Source organism: Mesoplodon mirus (assembly GCF_964341445.2).
Source record: "Mesoplodon mirus genome assembly, chromosome: 17".
Lineage (NCBI taxonomy): Eukaryota > Metazoa > Chordata > Mammalia > Artiodactyla > Ziphiidae > Mesoplodon > Mesoplodon mirus.
In genome coordinates, this window is record NC_138993.1 from 78,135,097 (window position 1) to 78,148,312 (window position 13,216).

General features: G+C 63.6%; 1 protein-coding gene across 1 annotated transcript; it reads left to right on the forward strand.

Moving 5' to 3' along the window:
- Positions 1-1,467: 1,467 nt before the first annotated feature.
- Positions 1,468-12,751, forward strand: GRK1 (G protein-coupled receptor kinase 1; the record flags this gene model as incomplete). The annotated part of the gene is made up of 7 exons (XM_082602209.1): positions 1,468-2,166; positions 3,817-3,944; positions 5,809-5,966; positions 6,685-6,768; positions 9,128-9,252; positions 11,160-11,361; positions 12,453-12,751. 7 exons carry the CDS (start codon positions 1,468-1,470, stop codon positions 12,749-12,751), a joined length of 1,695 nt encoding a protein of 564 aa, XP_082458335.1.
- Between the last annotated feature and the right edge of the window lie 465 nt (positions 12,752-13,216).

The following is a 13,216-nucleotide window of genomic DNA, read 5'->3' on the forward strand; positions in this document are numbered from 1 at the left end:
CCCCAGGCCTCAGGTGTGTCCCAGGTGTCCTCCAGCTATGTCCCAGCTGTGCCCCAGCTATGTCCCAGGTGTGTCTTAGGTGTGCCCCCAGTGAGTCTCAGGTGAGCCCAAGGTGTGTCCCAGGTATGTCTCAGGTGTCCCCAGGTGTGTCTCAGGTGTGCCCCTTGTGTGTCCCAAGTGTCCTCCAGTTGTGTCCCAGCTGTCTCAGGTGTGTCCCAACTGTGCCCCAGGTATGTCCCAGGTATGTCTCAGGTACCCCCCCAGGTGTGCCCCATCCAGGTGTGTCTTAGGTGTGCCCCCAGTGAGTCTCAGGTGAGCCCCAGGTGTGTCCCAGGTATGTCTCAGGTGTCCCCAGGTGTGTCTCAGGTGTGCCCCTCGTGTGTCCCAAGTGTCCTCCAGTTGTGTCCCAGCTGTCTCAGGTGTGTCCCAACTGTGCCCCAGGTATGTCCCAGGTATGTCTCAGGTACCCCCCCAGGTGTGCCTCAGGTGTGTCCCAGGTGTGTCTTAGATGTGCCCCCAGTGAGTCTCAGGTGAGCCCCAGGTGTGTCGGAGGTGTCCCTCAGGTGTGCCCCAGGTATGTTCCAGGTGTGTCTCAGGTGTGCCCCAGGTGTGTCTCAGGTGTGCCCCTGGTGTGTCCCTGGCCTCTTCGTTCCCTTCTCTCTCCTGCCTCTCTCTGTGTGGGACCTCAGCCTGGGTGTAGCTGGGGTCTCCTGCATCCCCGTCCTAATTTCACCTGAACCTTTCTCTTGGCGTTTCTCCTTCACCAGCCAGCACAGCCCAGGTGAGGGCAGGGGGCTGATCCCTCGGCAAGGGCCGGGGTTACCTTAGGCCATCAGAGCCACAGGCATGACACAGCTGCTCTCAGTGTCAGGTCAGGGCAGATGTCGGTCCTCACATAGTGACCAGTCCCCTGGCCAGGGGTCTCACCCGTGGACGCCCAGAAAGCCTAGTCCTAAACTCCTATCATCAGCTGGTTTTATTCTCACTCGCGGGTTTTCTAAAGAAAAACATGACACATAGTGGGGAAAACACCAGCCATCTTTGTGAATTAAGGTTTCTCCTGGGCCCCCTCCCTTCACCTGGGCCCCGTGTCCACACCAGGAAACAGGCGGAGGGTCCAGCTCATCTGCTTGGGCCAGCGGGCCAGACAGGGAGGCTCGGGGCTCCTGTGCGCTGGGCCTGGATCCAGGCGTGTCCTTCCCCGTGGGAAGGAGCCGGGCAGGGTGGCCCGTCTAATCCGTCTGCGAGCGGCTTTAGGGATTGTCTTTTTCTGGCACCTGCTCCCGCCCTGCGCGTCCTCCACTCCAGCCGGGATTTCGCCTGAGCTGTGTCAGCGGGCTTCCTGGGGCTCCCGGTGCCCGGCCATCCTCCTGTCCCCAGAGGGCGGGAACGGGCCACAGGCCAAGGGCAGTGGGTGAGGCCGGCTTGGGACGTGGGAGCCGGACGCGGAGGGAGGCCGGCGCCGGGATGGATTTCGGGTCCCTGGAGACGGTGGTGGCCAACTCGGCTTTCATCGCGGCCCGAGCCAGCTTCGACACAAGCAGCGGCCCGACCTCCCGGGACAGGAAGTACCTGGCCCGGCTCAAGCTGCCCCCGCTGTCCAAGTGCGAGGCGCTCCGGGAGAGCCTGGACCTGGGCTTCGAGAGCGTGTGCTCGGAGCAGCCCATCGGCAAGCGGCTCTTCCAGCAGTTCCTGCAGGCCCACGAGCAGCACGTGCCGGCCCTGGAGCTCTGGAGGGACATCGAGGACTACGACACTGCCGATGACGACCTCCGGCCGCAGAAGGCCCAGGCCATCCGGGCCAAGTACCTGGACCCCCAGGCCAAGCTCTTCTGCGGCTTCCTGGACAAGGAGATGGTGGCGCAGGTCCGGGAGGGGCCGGCGGGGGCCGGGGACGGGCTCTTCCAGCCCCTCCTGCGGGCCACCCTGGAGCACCTGAGCCAGGCCCCCTTCCAGCAGTACCTGGACAGCCTGTACTTCCAGCGCTTCCTGCAGTGGAAGTGGTTGGAGGCCCAGCCTGTGGGCGAGGACTGGTTCCTGGACTTCAGGGTCCTGGGGCGGGGAGGCTTTGGGGAGGTGTCTGCCTGCCAGATGAAGGCCACCGGGAAGATGTACGCGTGCAAAAAGCTGAACAAGAAGCGGCTGAAGAAGAGGAAGGGGTACAAGGTGGGCCGCCGAGGCACTCCGGGGAGTGGGTAGGGGCTGGGCGTCCTGGCCGGCTCACCCCGTGGTGGGCGCTCCCGCCGTGCGGCCCTGGGCGGGGTCAGTGACCCGCGCCCCTCGTCGAGTCCGCCTGTCTGCCTGGCGACCAAGCCCCTGGCTCGGAGCGGCAGGCGCCGGTGGTGCTCGGGTGCTCGGCTTGTCCAGCCACTCTAAACCACCAGCCTCGGTGCCCGGGACAGGCGGGGAATGCCGCGTCCCTCCTTGCAGAGTGGCCTCTGCGTGGCTGGTGTGGGTCCTGTGCCACACAGCACCACGCTTCTCGGCTTGTCACCAGTGCCACACAGTGGAGCAGCCAGTGTCAGGGAGGCTGCTGGGATGAGTCTCCAGATTCTTTACTCTGGCTTTCTGGAACTTTCCCTGGCTTGTGCTGGGAGGACGCTGCACGGGGAGTCTCCCCAGGGCTGGTGTGGGGAGGCCCCGAAGTGCCCGCGTGCAGTGCTGTCTGGGCTGGGGGTTGGGGGTGGTGGAAGCAGCTGCTCTGAGGGGCGCCCACCCTCCCTCTGGCATCAGGCCCCGTTCGGGCGGGATCAGCCAAAGCTGCTTAATCTCCAGCCGCGCGTTCTACCTGCGTGGGCTTCCTTCCCATTCCCGCTGCACAGAACAGATCGTGCTGGGGGCAAACAGCAGCTACCCCAGAGCACCCCACCCCGGGGTCCCTCGATGGTGCTCTGCCTGATGGCCTTTGGGGGCAGCAGTTACCCTCAGGGCCATCTACCTGCAATTTGAATCCAACTGTTAGGGTATTAAGCCTCTCTTCTCCCAAGTTCAGGAAACTTATCAAACTTTTACAAAGTAAAATCCACCTAAAATCTTCCCACGCAGTGGGTAGAAAGGGCTTCTCATCGTCAAGAACTCCTCCTTCAAAAGGGCTCTTTCGGGCTTCCCTGGTGGCGCAGTGGTTGAGAGTCCGCCTGCCGATGCAGGGCACACGGGTTCGTGCCGCGGTCCAGGAAGATCCCACGTGCTGCAGAGCGGCTGGGCCCGTGAGCCATGGCCGCTGAGCCTGCGCGTCTGGAGCCTGTGCTCCACAACGGGAGAGGCCACGACAGTGAGAGGCCCGTGTACCGCAAAAAAAAAAAAAAAAAAAAGAAAAAGGCTCTTTCTCCTTACCCAGTACAGCTTTCAAAAACACATTAAATGGACTTCATAGGGCCTTAAAATAAATATAGAAAATGAACAGGGATGTGGGGTGGCTTGAAAAGGTGCTGTTCAGAGGCCTGGATGGGAGGAGAAGGGCTGGGATTGCAGCAGGAAGAGCTGGAAGGGAAGGTCAGTGCCGACAGGCTGCCTGGGGACCTGCCGGGACCCTCAGCTGCATTTCTAAGGCTGGTTGGCAGGAACCCCCTTGCTGGCGGCCCAGGAACCCCGAAGTCCTCTGCACGTGACAGGTTCCCAGGCCCTACCTTGTCTCTGTGGAACGGGGCCTGTGAGGCACGTCTCTAAGTTATTTGCAATTGCTCTGTACAGCCACTTTTAAACTATACCGGCAACTCTGATTCTGTTTCATCGTGACATTTTCTGGTTTGTGGAACTTGGCCGTTCTGGGCGATATTGCTTTCCCGACCAACCCTGGGCGCTTACCCTGTTTTCCAGGGCGCGATGGTGGAGAAGAAGATCCTCGCCAAGGTCCACAGCAGGTTCATCGTGTCTCTGGCCTATGCCTTCGAAACCAAAACCGACCTCTGTCTGGTGATGACCATCATGAATGGAGGCGACATAAGGTACGCGCCTGTCTCTCCGGCGTGGGAGCAGGATGGGGGGACTCCCGTGGCCGAGTGTGCAGAGGCGCTCCTCTGGGGCCCCGTGGGGCTGCTTCCCACGTGTTGAGAACGTGGCGAGAAAGGCAAGAAGCCCTGTCCCCATCTGAGTCCTCCTCTGTGTCTTCGGATTGCTGGTCCTCGAAACGATGTGTCCTCAGTCCCAGTGAAGCGCAGGAACCCCGGGGCAGGCGGCCTAAGCTCTCTAGTCACGGGCCCGTCCTGTGGGCCTCGGGCTCATGCGGACGGCGGGGTGAACAGGGTGGGCAGCAGGGCGTGTGGAGCTGCGAATCGAGTGCTAGTTGGATGGGCGGATAAAGGGGTGGGAGGGGCCTCAAGGGGGTGAGGGCCGTGCTTTAAGAGGGATGGCAAACGAAGACAAACTTGGTCAACGACGCGCTCTGGGGGTGGTGGCAGAGCGGAAGCACCGTGTGGCCGACTTCGGGAACTGCGGCTTGGCCATCCGCCGCAGGGAGAGCCAGAGGGCGTCGTCGCCGTACGGGGCCTGGATTTGCCGGAGACCTGAGGGCCCGGCCCTGGGCTCCCGGGAGAAGTCGGATCACTGGCTCTCAGAGGGGAAAAGACCCACTTGCCAGCTGGGGAACACGGCCGCTCTTGCCCCAGCGTGCTGGTCTGTAAAATGGGGACAGAGGTGAAATACTGGTGTTTCACCTGAGACACTTAGACGACTCACACGGCCCTCACACGAGGGGGCCGTCGCTGCGCCTCCGTTCTCGGGCCTGGGCTCACCTGCACCGAAACTCTGCCAGGTGAGCTTGCTGGCCCCATTTTCCAGGTGAGGCTCTGAGGCCCTGACTGAGCCGCCTGTGCAAGTTCGCGGAGGAGGAGCGCAGGGTCTGGGAAGCGCAAACAGCACGAGCTGGAGAGCGGAGGGATCGTGGCGCTTCGCTCGCCTACCCCGCCCTGCGTGGTGCTGGGCCGCGATGCTGTGCTGTGTTACACTGCGCTATGCCGTACGTGCCACTCTATTCCACTGCAGCATACACACTACATTGTGGCGATGCTGCACTGCCCTGCACTGCAGTGTACCACGCGGCACCAGGCTGCGCTACGTCGTCCCGTCCTATACGACACGGCACCATATAGTACACTGTGCGTGATCCTGGACCGCACACGTCATGCTGCCCCGCGCTGTACTACAGGCCACTGTGGCATAAGAGCCATTCATGCTGTTGCTCCGGCCGACGTGAGGGTCTCTCTCGTCTTCTTCAAGATTACCGGCCTGCCTCTCCGCTCTCTGGTTGTTCTCTAGTTTAAATACTTCGCTTGTTAGGTTTTGTGTCTCCGTACAACGTGACAGGGAAACGGGGGGTAGGAGAGTCCGGGAGGCTGGGGGGAGTCCTCCGGGGGCCCACCGGGGAGTCGGTGTGTCTCTGGGGAGACGGCCCACATGCCTCCTGGGCTCTGCGTCAGCTGCTCACTTTGGATGGGGCTTGGGCTGGTCCCGCGGCCCGCCTTCGCCTCCCTCTGCCTGGCTCCTTCACTGGTGGCTGTAAAGTGGCTTTGAGGCCTGTTTCCCTGTTCCCTCCCCGTGGGCCGGGGCAGGGGAGGTGGGGTGGGGAGAGCTGCCCTGCCTTTCCCCTGTAAGAGCTGTACTGAGGGGCTGTGAGGACACAGACACCAGCAGCCGGCGGTCCAGGCTCTGCCGCGGGCCCCTAAGGCTGGACGCCGAGGATGAAATGACGGACGCTTTGCCGACACAACGTGGGATTCGGAGGCCTCAACGCTTTCCCGAGATTTTACTTCCGTGGGCACGTGGCTTCTGGTTGTGCCAGAGAAGCACAGGCTCCATGTGGTCTGCCCCCAGGTACCACATCTACAACGTGGACGAGGAGAATCCGGGCTTGCTGGAGCCGCGCGCCATCTTCTACACGGCCCAGATCGTCAGCGGCCTGGAGCACCTGCACCAGCGGGCCATCATCTACCGAGACCTCAAGCCCGAGAACGTGCTCCTGGACGACGACGGTGAGGCGGCCTCCCCTCGCGGCCTCCCCTCGCCCTGCTCACCTCTGTAGCCTGACTGGACATCGGGAGGGGAGGGACCCGCTTTGACAAATGCTCGTTACAGTTTTACGGCACCAAGACACACCTCAAGTTTGTTTACTGTTTGTTCAGCTATTTGGCGACCACATGGCATTATCCCCGAGTGGAGATTATTAATGGACTTTGGTGAAATCTGGTGCATGACTAGGCGCCCAGGGCAACAGGGAGTTAGTCCAGGATGCCGGAGTGTGTGGAACTGTTAGTAAACAGCTAACGGTTATGGCCGAGTCCCCACTCGATCCCTTTGTTTGCTGTCTTCGTGAGGAGTCAAACTGGGATTCTCATCAGGAAATATCCCCCAAGATTGAGGCTCCCGTAAGTCCCTTTAGAGCCCCCCTTCCCTCCCCATCACAGGTCAGACAGACACACTGGTGCCCCAAAGGCCATTGCTGCAGAGCTCGGGGAAAACAGAGCCACGAGGAGGCTGGCTTTAGGGGGATTATGCCCCGGATTCCAGCTGCGAGCGCTGCTGGGACCCTCGGTCCCTCCGCAGTCTGAGCGGGGAGCGGCGGCCCCTGTGTGTGCGCCACGCTTGTGCCCCTGTGTGTGCGCCATGCTTGTGCCCGTGCGTGTGTCCAGGAACCCCAGGGACCTTTGTTTGCAGAGCCGCGTGTGACCTGAGCCCATGTTTGTTCTCCAGGCAACATCCGAATTTCTGACCTTGGGCTGGCCGTGGAGCTGAGGGAAGGGCAGACCAAGACCAAGGGCTTCGCGGGGACGCCAGGTGAGGGCCTGAGGGCCGGGGGGAGGGCACAGCCTCTGTGGGAGCAAAGGGGACGAGGCCCGGGGTCCTGGGGTCCCGTGGCCTGGGATGGGCGTCACGGTGAGGGCTGGGGCTTGTTGGGAAGATGCTCCCTCATCCCTCCCCTCTCAGGGTGAGACTGGGGGACTGGCAGCCACGCAGGGACGACCCCCGACCCCCTGAACAATCACTCCTTGCTTGCCACGCGTGCCCTCTGTGACGGAAGCTCCCCAGCGCCGGCCACGGGCAGAGCCTGGGGGTCTGCGCTGAGGGAAGCAGCACAGAGGCAGGGTGGGTGGGACAGGGCCTGGCAGGTGCTCAGCTGTGAGATGGCCCCTGGACTGTGCGTGTGTCTGTGTGTGTGACTGTGCACGTGTGCATATGTGTCTGTGTGCATGTGTGTGCAAGGCGCCTCCTGTCCCCACCTCATCTCCTCTCACCCCCAGGCAGGTGGGCGCAGAGAAGAGGCATCTGAGCGGGAGATGGTGGGGGGGGCGTCGGTGCTCACCGCAGGGGCCTGGGGTGACAGCCAGGCTCAGGCTCACACACAGTGCAGCAGACGCTCCGAGCACTCTGCCCTCCTGATGGCCCGGGTTTTCTGTAGGACTTCTTAGCAGATCTGCTTCTTCCCTGTTTGTCCGGCTTTGGGGAGAAAGAGCTGTTCCTGGGACTTGGGCCGTTCGGGTCTTGCTTTGTCCCCGAAGCCCCCATCCTGCGCTTTGGGCTCCTTTTGGGGTTGTGCCTGTTGCCACGGTGGGTCTGTCTTATCTGCGGCTTTATTTAGGAAGAGGTCCTGTCGTGAATTTTCTGGATCCTCTGAGGTTCCTCTCCAGGGCGTGAGCGTGTGAGCGAAATGCCGCTCGCCTATTCCTGGCTGATCAGGTCCAGGGTTGGAGTCGGTGGACCTAGGGTGTCACCGGCCCTGCTTGCACGGCGCCCCACCGGTCGCTAGAGGGCGCCCAGGCTTTGCCGCGGCCACCGAGCGGCTCTGAGCCCTGGACGGCGGCGTGGCTCTGCCCGCGGGCTGTGCTGACCTGTGCGTTTGGGGTCAGGCGGGCGCGGGGGCCTCAAGCAGTGGCAGCGGAGGCTGGGGTCGGTGTGAGTTAGAAGGTGGGGCGTCCAGCGAAGGCTCGGGGAGCCCTCCGTACCCTCTCCCCTGGCCCCCCCCTGCTCCCTCCGGCCCAGGTCCCCAGAGCCGAGCCTCCGCCCCCGGTTCAGCCGCAGTCCACCCAAAGGGGCACACGCTGTGCCAGCACCCGGGGCTGGGGGGTGGGGGCGAGGAGGAGCTGGCGCCTAGACTGAGGCTGCGTGCACTCACCCACTGCCTGGTCGTGCCGTCTTTCCCACGAAGGAGATTCATCGTCGCCATGTGAGACCACGGGAAGCAGACGTGTCATTGGGTCCCAGCGGGTGGAGCAGACTGGAGGGGCCAGCGGGCTATTTGCTGCAGGGATGTTGCGTCTCTGTGGTCGGCGGGCCCGTTTTCATGGAGAAGTTGTGGTTGGTGGAACGTGTCTTTCTCCAGAGTCTGGGCCGTCTGGCCAGCACTGTAATCCCTGAAAAGAGGCTGTGTTCAGGGCCAGGGGGTTCTTTGGAACTTGGCTCCTGTAACCTCCGGGAGAATGTCCTGTGGCCGCAGCAGTGTGGCCCGTGTTATCCAGCCATGTCCTTCCTGGGAACTTGCCACGAACGCAGGTAAACGCTGAAGGCCAGGCGGGGCTGGAGACAAAAGGACATGCTCAACTTTGCCTTTGGGGGGATGTCTAGTCATCCGAGCACAGAAGCCACCCTGGCGCCTAGCCTCAACGGCCTACCCAGCCCCGGGGGAATGGACCACGGGTCCCAGGTGCTGCCCGTCTACCCTTCCCACGCCCTGGGCTGGCCTCTGCATGGGGCACAAAGGGATGGAAGCTGGAGCTGGCTCTCGGGGATGTCCCCTTCAGCCTGCAGGGCCCAGCACGTGGCCCCGACTCCCCAGAAGTGGAGCGCACGGGCCACTGGGCGTCCGGACCGCTCTTAGGAGCGTCGGGGCTTCAGCCTCTCCTTCTGTGCCCTTTCGGGTCTGAGCACCTGCCTCTGACCACAGGTCCTGCGTGAGCCTCAGACACTGGCTCTGTCCGCCATGGGCACCACAGTGGGGGTGAGACCCACCCTGGGTGGAGGGGGCTCCCACCAGGGATGGCTGTACCCAAGGGGACACTCACACCGAGGGAGCGCTCCCTAGTGGGTGGGCGCGGGGCAGCTCCGCGCGTCCCGGCGTGAGGACCCTGCTGGGTTCCGGGGAGACGGGAGGTACGTGCCCGTGTGCTGGTCTCTGAGTCGCGCTGTGCTCCCGTCGCAGGCTTCATGGCCCCGGAGCTCTTGCGGGGTGAGGAGTACGACTTTGCCGTGGATTACTTCTCCCTGGGGGTCACGCTGTATGAGATGATCGCGGCCAGAGGCCCCTTCCGAGCCCGCGGAGAGAAGGTAGGAGGTGGCCAGCGGTGTCCCTGCAGCTGAGCTGGCATCAGCTCCGTGTGTGTGTTGCATGTGTGTGTGTGTGTGTGTGTGTCATAGGAGCAGTGTCCCCGCAGGATCTGGTGACCCTCCTTCTTGGGGTCACAGGAGCAGTGTCCCCCAGCTGACCTGGTGACCTTATTTTCGGGGAGCACTAGGCTTCTCATGGTGCACATGGTGACCTCATCTCCCGGGTCTCCGTGCTCCAAGGGGTGTGTCGGGAGGAGAGGAGCCTGGACCCCCCCAGCCCCGCCCCCACGAGCGGCGCTCGCTCTGGGGGGCGTGGCTCACCCGCCGGCGGCCTCCCTGGCGGCCTCCCTGCCCTTCCCGGAGGCCAACGCGCTCGCCTCCCCGGATGCTGAGCTGCAGGCCCTGCTCCAGGCACGGCGGCTTCCCTGGACGTCCTGGGGGCAGCGGGCGACGGGGGTGGTCGTGCTGGGGCCCTGCCTCCCGTGCCCCCCGCCTCCTGTCCGCGTGGCGGCCCCGCGTCTCCCCGGGGAGCTCTGCCAGCCCAGCAGAACCACAAATATGTGTCATTCAGAGCCGCCATCACTGTTCACAACAAAAGGAGCAAAGCAGCCTCTTCCCTGGACCCCATGCTGACTCTGCTCGGAGCTGAGGCTGTCTGTGGGGCAGACGTGAGGGGCTGAGGAGGGAGGCCTGGGGTGACCCGTACTTTAGACGTGGCCCCTCGCTCGTCCATGCCCACGGCCCCTCGGCCTGCCTGGAGGTCACAGCCATCAGTTTCTGCTGCTGGACCTCCCTGAGGGCCCCCGCCCAGTCTCCGCTCCTTTCCTGAGATAGTTGTGGGGACAGTCCGGTGTCCAGTCCCCCAAGAGTGAGAACCCCTCTGCTGACTAACGCGTAGGGTTGCTCTGTGCGTCTGCACCTCTGCCTTGGACTCCAGCAATGGGTCTCTCCCCGACCTCAGCTCGGAAGAGCAGAGTAAAGCAACACAGTGTGGGGTCCACGTTGGCCTCAGGCCACCATAGGAGCTCCACCTCAGGGCCCTGGCTGAGCCCTGACAGGATCCCTGTTTTCTGGTGAAAATGAGCAGGAGGCGCTTTCATGAGAAAGTGAACCGTCGTGGTCTGTCCATCCATGGTCCCTCCATTCCATGGTCCATCCGTGGTCCATCCGTGGTCCATCCATGGTCCCTCCATTCCATGGTCCATCCGTGGCCCCTTCATGGTATGGCCCGTCTCTGGGTCATGCATTCTGGGGTCCATCTTCAGTGCATCTGTGGTTCCTCCATTCTGTGGTCCACCCGAGGTCCCTGTGTTCGATGGGAAGGAACCTCGGGTACACCCATGACACGGACAGGTCTCAAACCCACCACTGTGAATGAAAGAATCTGGCCCCGGAAGAGAGACTCTGGATGATCCCACTTCCGTGAAGTTTTAGGACATTTCAGGAAGGGCAAATCTGACCGACAGGGAGAGGAAATGGACAGTGTTTGGTTGAGGTGGGGCTGGAGACTTCCGGGCTGATTGTCGGGGAGCTCCCTGGGGATGGACCCACTGGAAGTGAATTTTGTGGGCTGGAAGTCATGCTCGGGAAAGCTGGTCTGGACTAAGGCTCCATGGACCCTGTGGGCGTCCGCCCTTGGCGAACCTCTGCCACCTCGCCGGGCAAGCTGGGGGGCGATGGTTGTGGGAGTGCAAGGTGTCCACCTTCAGGGTCTCACGCCCTGACCAGTGATACTGAGCCCTTAAGTGCTAACACGCGGGAGGGTGGCGTCAGGCACCCCTGAGAACAGGGCCGGCCGGACCCGCGGAGCTGCCGTGTCCGGAGCTGCCGTGGCAGCTGGGGCGACGCGGGTGGGCCTGGCCGGGGTGTGACTGACGTGGGCTGACGGTGCTGTGTCCGCCGTGCAGGTGGAGAACAAGGAGCTGAAGCAGCGGGTCCTGGAGGAGGTGGTCACCTACCCCGACAAGTTCAGCCAGGCCAGCAAGGACTTCTGCGAGGCGCTGCTGCAGAAGGACCCCGAGAGGCGCCTGGGCTTCAGGGACGGCTCCTGTGATGGGCTCCGCGCCAGCCCCCTCTTCAGAGACATCAACTGGAGGCAGCTGGAGGCCGGTACTGTCCGCGTGTGGGAGCTGAGGCTGGGGGCCCCTAGGCGACCCTCGCTGGCTGCCCCGCCCCATTGGCGTCCGGCAGCTTAGCGTGAGGTCAGGGGGCGGGCGGCCTGGGCGGACCCCCGCCCCACCCGGAGCATCCTCTGCCCCCGATGACACCACCGTCCCTGTTCCCTGCTCATCCCAGCGCGCCCAGGACTGGATGTTCACGGGCTGGGTCTCCTGGGGACCAGAGGAGGCGGCGAGGGTTGGATGGGGTGTGTGGGAAACGCCTGTGAGCTGAAGCTCTGAAGCCGCTGTCAGGCGTTTCCTTGAAGGAGCCCGGGATCCAAGTCGAGGCGGGATTTCTCCAGCCGTCGCTCGTTCCACCAGCGTCTGCTGTCGTGTCTCGTGCAAGCTAGTGTGTGCGAGTGTGTGTGTGCACGCGTGTCTGCGGGAGAGAAGCGTGGCACCCGCCACACCCACCAGAACCCACACCCAGGAAGTGCGAGCCTGTGACCTCACGGCCCGACGCCCCAGTAGGAGAAGTGTCTTTGGTGGGGAAGGGTCAGGGCAATGGCAGCCCCGGCTGATCTGAAGGTGCCGGGCGCCAGGGAGAGCTGCCCAGACCAGCCCCAGGCCCGGGGAGGTCAGGCAGCCCGAGCGAGTGGTCAGGACCCGGGAAGCCGGAGCCGGATTGAGTCCCGCGGCCACAGGGTCTGTGCCGAGGAGGGATGGGGTGAAGGCACGGGGAGTTCAGTTCGGAGCGTGTTGTGATCGAGGTGTAGACCTGCAGACGGGGAGGCCGGCACTGGGGCTGGGGGTCCGCAGAGACGGTGGGCACAGCGGCATCGGGGGCCGTGCAGCCAAGGGCCCGCCGACCCTCATGACGGGGCTTCTGGCCGGGGCGGAGGGGGCGCAGATGGGGGCTGGGTTCTGGCGACGTGTGTCCAGACCGGACTCTGAGCCTCCAGCCTGGCTCAGCGCCCTGTGGCGGGTGTCACTCCTCGTCACCGCCAGGGCCGCATGCGGGGCGGCGGCCCTGCTGGCTGAGTGCGGCGCCTCCTTCCGCTGGCTGGCCCGTCACGCCCCGCGTCTCCCGTCCTCTCACAGGGATGCTGACCCCCCCCTTCGTCCCAGACTCCAGGACTGTCTATGCAAAGAACATCCAGGACGTGGGTGCCTTTTCCACAGTCAGGGGTGTGGCCTTTGACAAAGAGGACACCGAATTCTTCCAGGAATTCGCCACCGGCACCTGCCCCGTCCCCTGGCAGGAGGAGATGATCGAGAAGGGCATCTTCGGGGACCTGAACGTGTGGCGGCCTGACGGGCAGATGCCCGACGACATGAAGGGGGTCTCCGTGCAGCAGGCGGCCCCCTCGTCCAAGTCGGGGCTGTGTCTGGTTTGCTAGACCAGCTGCAGCGCCTCGTGGGTCAGCTGAGCCCCTCCCACCAGGCCACTGCATGGCTGTGGCCCGGCGCTCAGGACAGAGGAGCCTGGTCCAGCCCGGCCTCCCGCACAGGGTCAGGAGTGCCAGCAGTAGATAGTCCACCTCGTTTGCACCCTTTCACTCAAAAAGGATCCAGTGGTCCCGGGACGGAAGGCACCAGCAACGCGTGGCTCTCCAGGCCCCGGAGCGGACGTGCAAGCTGGCGGCGGCTTGGGCAGCGGGAGTGAAGACTCAGTTCTGGTTCCCTGGCACCTCAGCTGCAGCTTCGCAGGCCCTGCCTTCTCTGGGCTGGTTCACAGGTCGGCAAACCCCGGCCTGTGGGCTTGCGGGCTCCACTGAGAGGCCTGGACTGTGCGCTGGGCCTGGTTTCCCTTAGCGCCTAGCTCCTGGCCCCGCCCCTAGCCGTCGGGTCACTTCCGAGGCCAG